The following is a 15,911-nucleotide window of genomic DNA, read 5'->3' as shown; positions in this document are numbered from 1 at the left end:
ATGCCCTAAATTTACGTAAAAGAATATTGGCTTGTGCATACATCATGCGACATTGCCTGTAAATATCTTCATCATCTGTCATTTTATCAGTGATAAAATTACCAAGGTATTTCACCTTATTACAGACACTAAGCTTATTATTAGCCAATTTAAAATCAGGGTAGTTCAAACATTTATCATCTTTAGTTCTACTGATCATGACGACACTCTTATTGGCGTTATATTTGATATCATGTTCCACACCATATATCGAACAGATTTATAATCTATAATAATGTATAATATATAATATATCAAGTATTTATACTTGAGAGTTCACATAGCTCACATATGCTCTTATTTAGCCAAGGATTGGTAGTTGAGTCAGTCTGCCGTGAGATCTCACAGTTAATCTCTTTAGTCTGGCAGGGACATTGAGAGTTTTAATTAACTAAATGGACATTCTAAATGTGGACCCAGAGCAAATATACAGTACAAACAAAGCAGGAATAGCTCACAGCTCCAGAATAGCCTGCCCGACCTCACTATTAAAGTCCTGTCTAGCACACTTTGAAAACAGCAAACATCTTACACATCAATCAAAAATCATTGCATATTTTCTTGGCTTTACAAAAAGAGGTGGCCCTTTGCAACACCCTCTACGGCGTAGGTTTAAGAGAAGGATTGTGACTTGTTGACTGCAAGTGAGAAGGCCTGTGATAGGTCAGTCAAACTGTGGTGAACCATGGGAAATGGGCTGTTCCTAAGAAGGAATTAATAGAGCTCTAAGAATTGATCGAAGCAGGTCGGAGTTCACATATCAGCGACAGTTGGATAAGGAGTCGAGGGATAAATGTGAATGGGATTGCGTGCAGTGCAGCCATGTTTAACACGTTGAAAAAGATTTTTTGGCCCAGTACTGTGGCCGCAGTAGCTCAGATCCCAGGACCACCGACACCTGCACCTGCTCCGGCTCCGACCCCAGCATCTGCCGCTCCGACAAAGGTATGACCAGCTGGCTTTAGCACAACACCAACATTATCCTTCACGCACAACTCAACTCAATTCTCATTTCTTTAAATAAAATAAAGAAATCTAAATTTTGCTAAAAAATATATATCTCATCTTGGTTTACTGGATATGTGATTTGAATAAGCTATGTGGGTTTAAATAGCTAATATTTACTTATTAATGATATTTTTGACTTTTATGTGAATGGTAGGATCCCAAGCCGTTAATCTATTGCATGTAAAAGAGCAAGCCATCTTGTGGAGATTGTGACATAATTACACTCTAAAAAGGAAATCGTTGCAGGTGCTTTTTTGTGAATTAGTGATGTTGTCTGGACAGTTCTGTGTTTCATTTTTCCACAACCTGGGGAAACTTTGTAGGGATCAAGTTGAAAGACAAATCAAAAATATTTAGAGCATAAATGCATGTATAACACAAGTCTCGGGTTCATTATTTGACTGCCATATACTAAAATATATTTATTTATTTAGGATGCCATTTGATGGAGATTACGAGGTAAATTATATAGTGGACTCAGATCTCTAATTATTATGCATCTAGTGTTTGTGACCTCACATTGATTTGTAGAATATTTGTAAACAATTATTAATTATTTGCCATACCAGAAGACTAAGACAGAAAAGCTAAACTATAATAAAAAAATGGTGGATTTTTTTTTAATCTAAAATCTTGTGGGGAAAAAACAATGGATATTTACTAATATTTATTATTTGTCAGCTATTGTCATATATTAATAAATAAAACTGCTTCTCTATGTCAACATCAGGCTACTAAAGGTTCGTACCTCTGATGCCGTTAGTTCAAATGTCACTGCTATAAACTGGAAATGTGTTGTAAGGAAAAAAAAAAAGAAAGAAATCTTTCTCTGGTGTTCTCAGGAGGAAAAGTCAGATGCAAAGAAAGATGAAGAAAACAAAGATGAGAAAAAGGAGGAAAAGCCTGCTGGTGAGTCTTCATAATGTTTCATTACGGGAAACTACAATTCACTGTGTACATTTTTGTTTAAGAGTGACTGTTTTATAGGACCAAAATGAACCGCCGAGGTTTAAATGAAAATGTATCATCATAAAAATAGTATTAGTATACTTAATTAACTAGCATGTCAGGAAAAGCTAAGGCTTAACCCCTGAAAACAAAAAGACACTATTAATGAGTCTTGACATTTTCAGTGGCAATGAATGAGCAAACACATGCACATATACTGTTAATAATCACAGATTTGTTATCTTTATGTGCAAATCCAGAAATTAGCAGAAATTCGACATCAGGAATATCAAATAAACAGTATCTCAAAACTAATTCATCTCTGTACTTTTTAAGAACCGGCTCCGGCTCCGGCTCCGGCTCCGGCTCCGACTCCGGCTCCGACTCCGGCTCCTGCTCCTGCTCCAGCTCCTGCTACAGAGCCCCCTAAACCAGAGGCCAAATCAGCAGATCCAGCCAATCCTGGAGCAGAAGCTGCAGAGGGGTAAGAGTTTAGACTACCTGTAAATAATCTCATTATATGTAGTGTATGACTGTGAGACTTGTAGAGCAACACTAACAATAATTGATTTTATATACAGCCTGGCCAAAAAAAAGTCACTGTTTCGTTTTAAATCTAAGTCTATGATTATTCCAGTGATTAATATGCTTCTAGCATGTTATATGTTTGGCAACAGTTCTTCTAACCCTAATTGATGGTGTGTAGCTTTTAATTTCTTAAACAGCCATGTATGAGATCATGGCCATATTGCAGGATGACAATGTCAAGATTCATCAGGCTCAAATTGTGAAAGAATGATTGGGAAAGGACTCGTGCACGATCTTGACCAAAAATTGATGCACCTCTTGATGGAAATAAATGTTGTGATGTTATTTCCATTATGCGGTGCATACAGTTTTGGTCAATACTATCTTGTATTGATAATGCAAGAGTCCAGCACTCTGTAAAGTCTCCTCCAGCACATCCCAAAAACTTTCACTGATTTTAAGGTCTGGACTCAGAGGTTCAATTCATGTGTGAAAATGATTCTTCATGCTCCCTCCTAACCATTCTTTCACAATTTGAGCCTGATGAATCTTGACATCCTGGAATATGGCCATGATGTGTCTTCCTACATGGGGTGTGTAGCGTTTCATTTCTTAAACAACCATCAATTAGGACTATAAAAGCAGTTGCCAAACAGATAACATGCAGAAACATAAGAATAACTGCAATAATGAAAAGACGATATTTTGAAGAATGTCAGTAACCAAACTGTTGATGGACCCCATTGACTTCCATAGTATTTTCTTTCCTACTATGGAAGTCAATGGGGTCCATCAACTGTCTGGTTACCGACATTCTTCAAAATATCTTCTTTTGTGTTCAGCAGAAGAAAGAAATTCATACAGGTTTGAAACAACGATGCGTAAATTATAACAGAATTTTCATTTCTATGTGAACTATTCCTTTAAGCATTTTACAATTTAAATCCATACAGAAACTTTTCTTTTTGGCCAGGCAATGTATAAATATATAGCTTTGTTTTATATTTTAGGAAAGTGTTTGAATGGGTCAATTAAAATATGTGACTTTTGCCCCTTTATCATGTCATCGGTGGCTTGTATGGATGTGTGGGATCTCAAAGATGTGCAGTGTGACTCCAAAAGTAGCTGAAAGAAGATTAGGGGATCTGCTGTATTTGTGACTTAAGAAGATCATGGGAACGGCCTCACGTGCAAACAGGAGTCTCTGTTTTATACAGTTTATTGTTCTTTGTACATAGTGTACTGACAGTGTATTGATTTCAGCAAACAATACTAAGCAGTCACCATTTTCCAGTTTCAGTGCTATATGTGATGATACTAATGTCTGGAGTGAGACTAAATTTAGTACTAAATTTACCACATGGGCTCATTTTAGCTGACTTTAATAAACAGGACAGCATCAGCTCATCAAGTACACCCAGAACTGGCATGTCTTCAGAATTAAAGATGTTCAATTTTGAGTGTTTCAGGACAGTCCTCATCCTAACTCAATAGTCATGAAGCCGTTTAAGCCCATGATTTGATACAAATGCAGAAGAGTTGCACTGATTAAAATGAAAATACATAGACGACGTACAGGCATACACTGTCTATTCCTGAGTATATAATGAATGTATGAGGTGTCGTCTAAGTTCAGTCGTTAATCGTGATTTTCTGTGAAGCTGCTTTGAAACTGTGTATTGCCCTATACAAGTAAATTTGACTTGACTAGAATATTCTTGACTAATTAAACTTTAATTTCCTCTTCAGATCCTTCTATATCCTCAGGACTTTGTGTAGTCTACTACTACTAAAACTACCACCACCATTACCACAACTACAGCTAGGGATTTTTTTTATTTAAGCCTAAATTCCTGTCTCTTTTTTCATGTAGTGAGGAAGGAGCACCACCACCACCTTCTCCACCCATCGTCATCAACAGATACTCTGACGACCAGCTGCGAGAAATTGTGAAGAAACTTCGGGAGAGAACAGAGCTTTATAAGGAGAAAGTTGTTGACCCCTATGCCTCGTCCCCAGAGCGCAGCCCACCCGTCAGTGAGTAGAGTCTCTCTGAATCCTGCTGTCTGACAGACAAGTTAATAATGCAAGATAAATGAATGATCTAGCAGGGGTTTCTCATTGATCTGTTTCTCAAGGGCTTGTATTCTTAAAGTTTCGTAAAGTCAGCATGAAGTTGGAATAGTCTTTTCTTCTCAATTGTGACTTATATCCAAGTAAAATGGCTTCTCGAATGAGAAAGCGGGACTTGATTTTGTCCTTTTGGAATTGATTGGATTGTTGTTTGTGGTTTGCTATTGGTTGATCTCATGTGAGTGACAGGTTGCCCCACCCTCGGGCCAGTAAACGCATCATCGGAGAAGTGATGTCGCTGCAAGAGGGAAGGGATGTTATTTTGATTAAAGATTACGAGGCACATGAATAAAAAAATAAAATAATCATATGCATGGATAAATTATTTATAAAAATATTTTTTTGATTTTGATTTCATGGTGACTTTAGTTCGACTCATTCTGCCTGCTGGAAAAACCTGGTCATTCCAGCTTAAAGTGGACAAACAGAATTGTCTACCAAGTCAAAACCAGCTGCTAGTCCTTCTGATCAACCATCTAGACCAGCTTGGACCATCTAATGCCAGTTTTGTCCAGCCAAAAACATGAAAAACTAGCTCCTATCTGGTTTTAGATGAATTTTCCAGCAGGGAATCCATCTGTTTCCTAACTCTGTTCTGCTGTTGATTTCCAGCTCCGGTTTATCGAAAGGAAGACTGGAACAGAAAGCAGGAAGCGGAGAGAATTAAACGAGAAGAGGCTGAGCAGAAGAAAAAAGAGGATGATGCTAAGAGAGCAGCTGCAAAGAAAGAAAAAGAGGAGAAAGAAAAGCTGGAGAAAGAGGAAAAGCTGAAAGCCGAGAAGGAGAAGGCTGATAAGGAGGCGGCCGAAGCTATCTGCCCTAAAATCAAATGCACATGCATAGACACACTTCTCAAACCTTTAGAAGACAAGATGGACTCATATTTGGGGACAACCATCGACCCTTTCACAGGTAGGACACTATGAAAACTGGAGATGGCTTTTAAAGTATAAAAAATTGGCCTAAAGATGTTTGTTCTGCCTCATTTTCTCTCATCAGATCGGCGGTATATTAAATGGCTAAGTGTCGTCACAATCGCTTATAACTATAATGTTTGGCTCGCCACGGCACGTTTGTGTTTCCCGTACCACACGCCTGCGGCGATCCCCTTCTGGATCTTTTTCGATGTCCTGGCAGACCTGGTGAACGTCATAGACATCACCATGTTTCAGACACGCTTACAGTTCGTGAAAGCAGGAGACATCATAGTAAGTCTTTCTATCGACGCTTGCACCTTTCAAATTGTGACATTAGGATTTCAACTCAAAAACCTACACATTTATTTCCTCAGAAAGACAGAATAATGACAAAACAGAATTACAGAGATTCTGCCAGATTTCAGGTGTGTAAAAAATAATATCTATAAAAATAATTATTATATAATTATATAAAATGATTTTATTTTCTCTCAACAGACAGACCTGATAAGCATCATACCATTTGACTTGCTGTGTTTCCACTTTGGGTTTACATCAGTCTTTAGGGTGAACCGGTTTGTTCGGGTCAGTTACTCAACTTCATTTATATATATATATGTAGGTGTATGTGTGTGTGTATGCGTGTATATTATGTCTATATAATGCACTAAGTTCTATTAGTTGCCTTTATTTGAGATGGCTCAACATGTGGATCAAGCCACGGTGTGGTTAACTTGATGCATGCACACATTTCACATATCAAAATACCTCAGTCAAGGCCAGCACTGCTCATAATGATATGACCCATGACCTGCTCTTGGTAGCTGGGGGTCCAGTCCACCACTAAAACCACGGCATCTAACTGGAATCCATCATGTCTGTTGGCCATTTTGCCCTGGTTTGTAAAGTCGATTGGTCATTTCTCATGAATAGTGACCAAAACCTATTAGCAAGTATTTGGCATGTCCTCCATCATCGTCAGCTGAGTAGTTCACGCTTATGATACATGGCATGCGGGAAGGTAGGGCTGCACGATATGAGGAAAAGCTGCGATGTGCGATAACATTGTTTAATATTGCGATGACGATATGACTTGCGATAAATATTTAAATGTGAATGTTAGCTATACTGTTCCCATCTTAGTGCTTTAATAGGTTCTTTGCGTGATAGGTCAAACGTTTATTATTGCCTGGTTCAGATTACACGATTTTAGTGCGATTTTGGCACGATCCGTTTGACGTAGGGTGTCGTGGGGATTCGTAAACGACAACGGGCGTCGGGACGCAAGATTCGATCGTTTCATCTCGTATAGTGTGTCGAGGGCGACAACCTACGTCGCATCTGCGATGCTTCACAACATCAGACAGAAAGACTAGCATGTTAAATTTTTTAATGGTCCTCAACGACGGGTTGAGTATGTGAGCGAGTGAGTGCGCCAGTGCGGGAGTGTGTGTGTGTGAGTGAGTGAGAGCGAGGGACAGTGAGTGTGTGTGCGAGTGAGTGAGCGAGGGACAGCAAGTGTGTGTGTGTGTGTGTGTGTGTGTGTGTGTGTGTGTGTGTGTGTGTGTGTGTGTGTGTGTGTGTGTGTGTGTGTGTGTGTGTGTGTGTGTGTGCGAGTGAATGTGTGCGTGTGACGGCACGCGATGACTGGTCGGAAAGCAAAGCAACATCACCAACGTGTTGTCTGACATGTTTCTTGTCCACGACAAGACAAGATTTTAGGAGTCAAAATCGTGTAATCTGACACCGTGACTATCGTAACAGACACAAAAATAAATATAGCTGCAAGCAGCAATTATCGGGGCCAAGCGCAAGCAGATGACAGGATATGCCAACATGGCTGAAGGTGTCAGACCAACTGGAACAATGAGCAATTAAATACATTTAAAGAGGATTTTAGGCGAAATGGCTGAAAAATCATATAAAAAGTCATTTAAAATATGATTTAATGGATTATCACTTTCGACCAATAGGTGGAGCAGTTACAAAACTGATGTGATGTGGTCAGAGTGAAGTGACAATGACATATACAAAGTTTGGTGTCAATATTTCAAGGGATTTCAGAGATAAAGCCTGAATAGTGCTTTTGGCATCATGCCTCAACTTTGCTGCTGCGCTATACGAAAACAGTTTCGTCTATCGACACGAAATCCATAACGTTTAGTCGGCACAGTCTGGAGATGATACGATTCGATTTTGGTGAAAATCGGACAAACGGTCTAGGAGGAGTTCGAAAAAGTAGGTTTTGAATGAAAATCAAGATGGCGGACAGGAAGTTTGGCCAAATAAGGAAAACTTGGTATCTATGTTCTCGGCTTGACCCAGGGAATCTATTAAGACCAGTGGCATTTCAATAGCCAGATTTATTCAAAAGTTATTAGCCTTTTTGGAAATTTTGTTATAACTTTTGACCACTAGGTGGCGCTGTCTCGAAATCTTTTGGGTACCTTCAAGGGATGGAGCTGATGGCACATTCTGAGTTTCGTAATATTACACCAATGCATTTGTTTAGTATAGCATTTTATTTCACAAAACTGTATTGAAGTCAATGGGAATTTCATGTTTTGTTCTGTTATAGCGCCACCAAGAGGCTCAGTCACACCATTTTTTTTTATGTGTCCTCAGAGTGAGCCCATACATATGTGTGTCAATTTTGGTGAAGATATCTCAATTCGCTTCGGAGTTATAGACATTTATATGAAAAAACACGTAAAAAATGACTGACACATGACTTTGATTGGAATTTACTACCCCTAAACATCAATATTTTTGCATTTGGGCATTGGCGTATAGCTATCGACCTATGTTTCCAAACTTCTGACGGTGGTTTCGTCTTGATCGGACTATCGGTTTCGAAGATATAGCCAAATGTTTTTTAAGCGCTAAATCACAACGCTACACAAACCGTAAGGCGAAACCTAGCATGTTTGGTATCGTGGGACTCGGCAACGATTCAGGACTGTAATGAGATGAGTCTCGTGAAAATAAGTCGACCACACCCAAAGTTATAAGCATTTGGGAAAAAAAATTCACCACTAGGTGGCGCTGTTTCGAAAGTTCTCAGGTTCCTTCAGGACATCGTGATGATGACCAATACCAAGTTTCGTAACAATTCGTTCATGCGTTCATAAAATACAGCATTTTAGCACAAAATTCAAAATGGCTGACAGTCACAATGGCCGATATGGTCAAATTGGATATCAGTCGAATCGGCATGTTGCCCTGAATCTAACGAGACCAATTTTATGATTTTTGGACAAACTGTTCAAAACCTATAAGCAAAAATAGCCATTTTCCATATCTCCGGACCAGTAGGTGGCGCTGCGCCGAAACACAGCATGTAGCCTCAGGTCATACCTGTGATGACATGTACCAAGTTTGGTCTGAATACGATAAACCGTTGCGGAGATAGAGCCCTACGACTGTTTTTGCAGGCGCTACGTAAAATTAGTTCGAGCGTTTTTCGAAAACGGTTTAACGAATCAATTTGAATTCCATAACTTTTTGTCAGCACTGCCTGAAGATGATCTGGTTCAATTTTCGTGCGAATCGGACAAACCGTCTAGGACGAGTTCGAAAAAGTAGGTTTTACGAAAAATTAAAAATGGCGGCCATATTGTTATGACGGAAAATGAAGTCATAGGGTGCAATCGAATCGGCATGAGCTCAGGAATCAGAGGAAAAAAGAATTTTGTTGATTGACCTCACGGTTCAAAAGTTATTAGCAAAATAAAAGTGAAACTTTGGACAGGTGGTGGCGCTAGAGGGAATGACTTAGAAACAACAAAATTGGTGTATTTAATGTTGGGAGAGTCCTCTATCAGAATGTCAATCCAAAACAACTTTCCCGCAATCGGTTCTATGGGCTGCCATAGACACCCAGTCGGAAGAAACGGAAGAATAATAATAATAAGAACGGGAACAGATACAATAGGTGCCTACGCACCTTCGGTGCTTGGCCCCTAATAATAAAAATAATCTGAACCAGGCATTATTCATCGTGTCAGGCTGTCTGTTGCGATGTGTTCATCGCGCAAGTTCATATCGCGATGACGATGAAAATTCGATGTATCGTTCAGCCCAACGGAAGGGTCTCGCCACCCATTAGATGAGGTGACAGGGTCAGCCACATCAGTGGACACAAACCATGGACTGTGGTCAAGACTGTTACAGTTTGAATTCAGTTTAACATTTCGGGTAGTTTTAATGGACCGAATCTCCCTCTCTCAAGAGCCTCCAAAGTGTTGCGCATGAGGTCGATTAAAGGAAAATTTGATCTGATACTCAGGTAATTGGGCTTTCATGTCTGGGTGAAGAGCATTGAATGCATCTGTAAGTTCTCAATGTCCACCATTATTCGTTCTTTGATCAGATAACACTGCAGACCTTCCCCTTTGAGAGATAAAATGTCTTAAAGACATCAATAAAAAATCACTATCAAGGCTGGTCTGAACTTCAATATGTGCAGCTCTTGTGTTTAGAAACTTGTCTTGAATAGTATTCCCAATCTTTTCTCATTTCTTCGGCCCAATTAATAAGTGGCTCGAAACAATCCATCCCTGTAGAGAAGAAGGGTGGCTGATATAAACGTGCTGGAGCTAAATCTCCCATTCTTGGAGATATTGGTTGAGCTCATTTCTGACACTGCACAGCTACATTGTTCCTTTCTCCCAGCTCTGAGAATTCAGTTTTTCCCCCTCAACATTCTGCACTTGGATTTGTTTTAAGTTACTGTCCTATTGTCGAATAAGCAGCTTGGTAACTGGATGTTTTGAATCCAAAACTATGGGATGAACTGTTTCTGATTCCAACTGATTGCAATTGCGTAGTCAACCTCCCCCTCATTGCATTACCATATCAAATTCTGAAGCTAATGTTGCCAAACAACTTAATAATGACAGAGATTTCCCATTAGTAAGAATCTCTTCAGGGAAACTGGCTCCCTGGGTGGTGTGTAATGAGCTTTGTGTAATGTGCATATTCCCTCTTTTCAGTATCAATCCTTTTTTGAGTTCAGCGATCGTCTGGAAAGTATCATGACTAAGGCATATATCTGGAGGTATGTCTGAAAATATGTGATTTAACAGTATATGCCATATTGAATGTTTTTTTAGGGTGTTGTGATGTTGTTGTTGCTATCCTGTCCCAAGTCTCCTTGATATTCAGTAATCTAGATACGGGTCAGGACAAATCGCCTGTTTTATCACCCACCAGGTGAAGTCTGACCAAGAAAAGTAACAGCCAACCTCTCAACAACCAGTATCATTAGTGACCAAAACAGTATTGAACAAATGGCAAGGGTTAATGTGTTCAAACCCATATCTGTATGTATGAACAACAATAATAATAGTGACACTGGCTTTTTTTCAGAGTTGGACGCACTACTGGATATCTGCTCTTCTGTCTCCATATCAACTCCTGTCTTTACTATGTAGCCTCAGAGTACGAGGGGCTGGGCAGCACTAAATGGACATATGATGGAAAAGGAAATGCGTATGACCTCTTTTTTTACCTGTCATTATTTCTAAATAAGTATTTCTAAATTAAAAGAAATAAAATTACAAATTCAGTTCAATTGTTTTATATATATATATATATATATATATATATAATTTACAATTAATAGATTAAATATATATTATTTAATAATGATATATTAATTATTATTTAATATTATTACAATTAGGGCTGTCAAAAGATTAATCGCGATTAATCGCATCCAAAATAAAAGTTTGTGTTTACATAATATATGTGTGTGTACAGTGTATAATTATTTTGTATATATAAATACACACACATGCATGTATATATTTAAGAAATATTTGCATACATATACTGTATAAAATTATATATAATTTATATCATATATAAATATAATTTTTTATATAAAAATTACACATTTTTCTTAAATATATACAAGCATGTGTGTGTATTTATATATACAAATTTAATTATACACAGTACGCACACATATATTATTTAAACACAAACTTTTATTTTGGATGCGATTAATCGCGATTAATCTTTTGACAGCCCTAATTACAATATATAATTATTTACAATTAAAATTAATTAAATACAATTAAATAAATTCAAAATAAATATTAATAAATATATTTAAAAAAAACATTGTACTGATCATTTTGTCATTTTTCTATGCCAAGGTATCTCCGCTGTTATTATTTTGCTACCCGTACGCTGATCACAATCGGAGGTCTTCCTGAGCCCCATACACTCTTCGAGATCGTCTTCCAGCTGGTGAACTTCTTCACAGGAGTCTTTGTCTTCTCTAGCTTGATTGGACAGGTGAGAACTTAGAACTTCCCTAATGTTTTGGCACGGTTCTCTCTCAAATTGTTAATGTTAATTGAACATTCATTCAAAGTTACCTGGTCTTTAATAATGTCCTCAAAACATTGACATTCATGGACCTTTTTTTTCTTTTCTGGAACGGTTTAGTTAGATGGTTGTCTAACTTTTATTAGCGGGGATGACCCAGATGAATAAATTCACAATACAAGAAAGTTGTTTACATTGTTTAAACTCAGATGAGAGATGTCATTGGAGCAGCTACAGCGGGTCAGACCTACTTCCGCGCTTCCATGGACTGCTGTGTGGCGTATATGAACACCTACACCATTCCAAAGCTGGTGCAGAACAGAGTGCGCACCTGGTACAACTACACCTGGGATTCCCAGGGCATGCTGGGTAAGTGCTTAGTGTACATCTTAATAGAAGAGCTCAATTAATAGAGGTAGTTTTGGACTGATAGTTCATACAATTACCATTAATCTAAATAGATGCTACTTTTTCTGGATCAGCTGCAAAAATCTCAAATGTTTCCTCAGATGAGTCTGAGCTACTGGAACAGATGCCTCTGGTGATGAGAACAGCCATCGCTGTGGATATCAACCTCGCCACTTTCCAGAAGATCGACCTCTTCAAGGTGAGACTGATTATTGTCAGTAATGACTGCATTCATATGTTGAGGTTCTATACTGAAGATTTGTAAAAGGAAAAAAACTATTGCGTCCTACTGCTGCCAACAGTTTCATCTATTCTGGTGAAGTAAATCCATATTAGAAGAAGAATCCATATTAGTTTTTGCTGCTTTAAACATTTTCTTTCAAGGGCTGTGACAACCAGATGCTGGTGGACATGTTATTACGTCTGAAATCCATTGTGTACCTGCCAGGAGACTTTGTTTGCAAGAAGGTGAGAACATCAGATATAATCGTTTTTCTATCTGATATTATGTTTTATACTACGGGGCTGTTGAATGCTTGAATCTGATTGGTTGACAAACGTTCTAAGGTGTGCAATTATTTTCAGGGAAACGCACGGCTAAAGTAGTTCCAGGCAGTTAAATACGCAAAGTGATATGGAACTGTAATGCGGTCAGCATTACAGTTCCATATCACTTTGCGTATTTAACTGTAATAACGGAAAATAGGACGACAATTTCACAGACAATTTTGATTTTCCGAAAGGAAATTTTTTATATTTATGGTGAACATGAACATTTTAACAACTGGGCGACAGCAGTATTGGATAGCCCAGATAAAAAATAAATAAACGGAAGCGGACATCAGAGGCAGCCGGGAACAACAAAAGACATAAAACAATCAGCGAAGAACAGCTAGACAGACTCGAGGGCGAAAAACATGAAGAAAACACCAACAAAAAAACAAAGTTTGGGCTGTCAGTGTGTTTAATGACTGGCTTAAGGCCAACAATATGTCTGTGGACAAAGTAGAGAGAGGGGGGACAGACGCTTTAAATACCCAGCTGTGGGCTTTCTACGCCACTGTCCCAAACGCATCCGGTGCGGAGTATTCAGTGTCAAGTTTTCACCGGTTTTCATTATTATTGCAGATAATATAACAAATAAATAAATATTGAAAGGCCTACTTATATTAAAACGGCTTTGTGTTTCATTTATTAGGCTAGCCTACTGTCAATAATAGAAAAAAAAAATTAACTAATCAATTAATTAAAACGAATGAATTAATAATTAAATAAATCAAATAACATTGACGCGCATGCTTTTCTGTCTCATTATTGCAATCTCTCTCTCTGTCTTTGATAACTGCATTAGTCTGCTATCAATGGCTCAATCCTCCGTTACTAGCTCTAAAATGACGTTTTGGAATTAGCAATGGAGGTTTGGGATTCAATGCGTAAGAAATTAGTCCTACACACAAGAGCGTTTTAATGACTAAAACTTGACAAACGTTTTGAAATACATCATCTGAACAATGTTTCGAGGTGTGGTAACCGTAGTATAAGCGGAATAATTGACAAATTATTGGAAAAATAATGCGTTGTGACCGCATTACCACCTCGGGTGTACATTATTTTTCGAATAATTCAACGGTCCGTCGTCAATTATTCCTTACTTCATGGACAAATGTCCTCTATTGCTTTACGCAGGGTGACATTGGGAGAGAAATGTACATTATTAAGGCCGGAGAGGTGCAGGTCATCGGTGGGCCGGACAATACGATTGTGTTCGTGACATTGAAAGCAGGCTGTGTGTTCGGGGAGATCAGGTACTGGACAGACGACATCTATATACGCTAGTGGACAATGATTAAGTGAAAAGGCAAGACTGTCTAAAACCAAATCTCTGAAACAGAAATTCGTTTTTTTCAGTCTCTTACAGTCAGCAAAAGATGGAGGCAACAGAAGGACAGCAAATGTAGCGGCTCATGGATTCGCTAACCTCTTCGTATTGGATAAGAAAGATCTCAATGACATCCTGGTCCACTATCCCGAGTCTCAGAAAGTGCTGGCCAAGAAGGGACGGTGAGCCAAAAGTCATGCAATATGCACCTTTTCTTCAAGAACAGATTTTAAATGCAATGGCTACAATAAGGGATGATTCATTCTCTGTTCAGGAAACTGATGAAGGCCAAAGGTAAAACTGCTCCTGTCAAAGACGAAGGAGAAAAGAAGAAAGGACTGGCTATGTTCGGACAAAAACCTCCCACTCCCAAAATGTTACGTGCTTTTGGAGGCTTCGGGAAAGGAGGTTTTCTGGATAAACTCAAGGTTTGTGATGATCTGATCAGAGTTATAATAGTACAAACACATAGTTAAGGCAGTATGTGTCTGACTGTGGATTTGCTAAAGGTTTGGATTTAGCACATGAGATTTGAAAGATAAAACAGCAACAAATTCTTAGATTTCATACGAATAATTAATTTCTCTTTACAGCAGGCACAAGCAGCAGCAGAAAAAAAGGATTGAGAAATCCACCCATCCGTCCATGAATTGCATCTATCTATCTATCTATCCGTACATCATTTCTCCATATATCTATCCATCCATGTCAAGTTACATCCATCCGTCCTTTAATTTCATCATTCATCCATCTATCCATCCAATACATCATCAATTTATAACATCTATCAATCCATCCACCATTTCATCATCCATCCATTTCATCATTCATCCATCCATCTCTCATTCATCCATCTCCTCTGTTGTTTTTCTGCTGGTAGTGATTGGATTCAGATCTACATAAATATGATAAAATTGTAAATAATTACTTTGTGTTTTCGGTTTAAAGTTTTAGACTCTTTTCAACTATAATTTTGGACATATTACTCAACCAGTTCAACACTTTAAGCAGAGTCATGGTGGATGAGCCTTCATATACTGTAAATAGGTCAATGTTTTGCATAAAACAATAAAAAAATTAATATATATTATTATCTTTTATTGTTATCTTTATCCTTTTCATCTCAGTAATATTGGGAAAAGTAAAACAATGGTACTTTTCAGAGTTTTATTTAGTTATTTATTTAGTTTTACTGTATGTGGAACAATGCATGCTACAGGCCCACAGATGCAAGACACATACATCAGCAAAACACATGACACTTCTACAGCGCTGAGATGACACTTCACATGTACACTATAAAGATGGACTATACAATGCCAACACAAAAATATCTGATGAAAAATTGCTTTAATTAAAATACATTTAAGATTATCTAAAATATATTCCTCTCAGCACTAATTGGGCACAATGGACTGGTACAAACATTGTGATTAAATGTAAAATGAAAAAACAGTTAATACTGATCCGAAAAGCTGATTATCTTTTCATATTGTTTTTGTTATTAGGGGTTCAAGCAAGTAGTGCTGAAACCCTATGTAACTGTAAGGATTTTTATTATTAATCTTTTGCCGTAAAACTGATCGTGCAGACCAAACCGTAAGGCCTAGAGACTTGAAACTTGGCCAGATGATAGGCCTCAATTTGGGGAGAGGCTGACAGGATATGACCCTGATTGGCCAATAGGGGGCACTATAGCGATCAAAAGTTTA

The 15,911-nt window shown here is 38.1% G+C and overlaps 1 protein-coding gene across 1 annotated transcript; it reads left to right on the top strand.

Annotated features, from left to right (window-relative positions):
- Positions 1–826: 826 nt before the first annotated feature.
- Positions 827–15,261, top strand: cngb3.1 (cyclic nucleotide gated channel subunit beta 3, tandem duplicate 1). The gene is made up of 18 exons (XM_081352781.1): positions 827–984; positions 1,890–1,956; positions 2,332–2,479; positions 4,397–4,560; positions 5,269–5,568; positions 5,656–5,864; positions 5,948–5,998; positions 6,072–6,158; positions 10,568–10,632; positions 10,944–11,066; positions 11,738–11,879; positions 12,122–12,281; positions 12,422–12,519; positions 12,705–12,788; positions 14,007–14,125; positions 14,229–14,381; positions 14,474–14,627; positions 14,793–15,261. The coding sequence occupies exons 1-18, from the start codon at positions 862–864 to the stop codon at positions 14,823–14,825; spliced, it is 2,280 nt and encodes a 759-aa protein (XP_081208907.1). The 5' UTR covers positions 827–861; the 3' UTR covers positions 14,826–15,261.
- The last annotated feature ends 650 nt before the right edge of the window (positions 15,262–15,911 follow it).

The sequence above is a fragment of the Scardinius erythrophthalmus genome (genome assembly GCF_964197995.2).
Source record: "Scardinius erythrophthalmus genome assembly, chromosome: 22".
Classification (NCBI taxonomy): domain Eukaryota; kingdom Metazoa; phylum Chordata; class Actinopteri; order Cypriniformes; family Leuciscidae; genus Scardinius; species Scardinius erythrophthalmus.
The sequence above is the reverse complement of the archived record's forward strand: the minus strand, read 5'-3'. Positions and strand labels throughout refer to the sequence as shown.

Coding starts and splice junctions, on each gene's coding strand:
- cngb3.1 (XM_081352781.1), top strand. CDS start 862: ATGTTTAACACGTTGAAAAAGATTTTTTGGCCCAGTACTGTGGCCGCA. Junction 12,789..14,006: donor GAGACTTTGTTTGCAAGAAG/GTGAGAACATCA, acceptor TGCTTTACGCAG/GGTGACATTGGGAGAGAAAT. Junction 14,382..14,473: donor GTGCTGGCCAAGAAGGGACG/GTGAGCCAAAAG, acceptor TTCTCTGTTCAG/GAAACTGATGAAGGCCAAAG.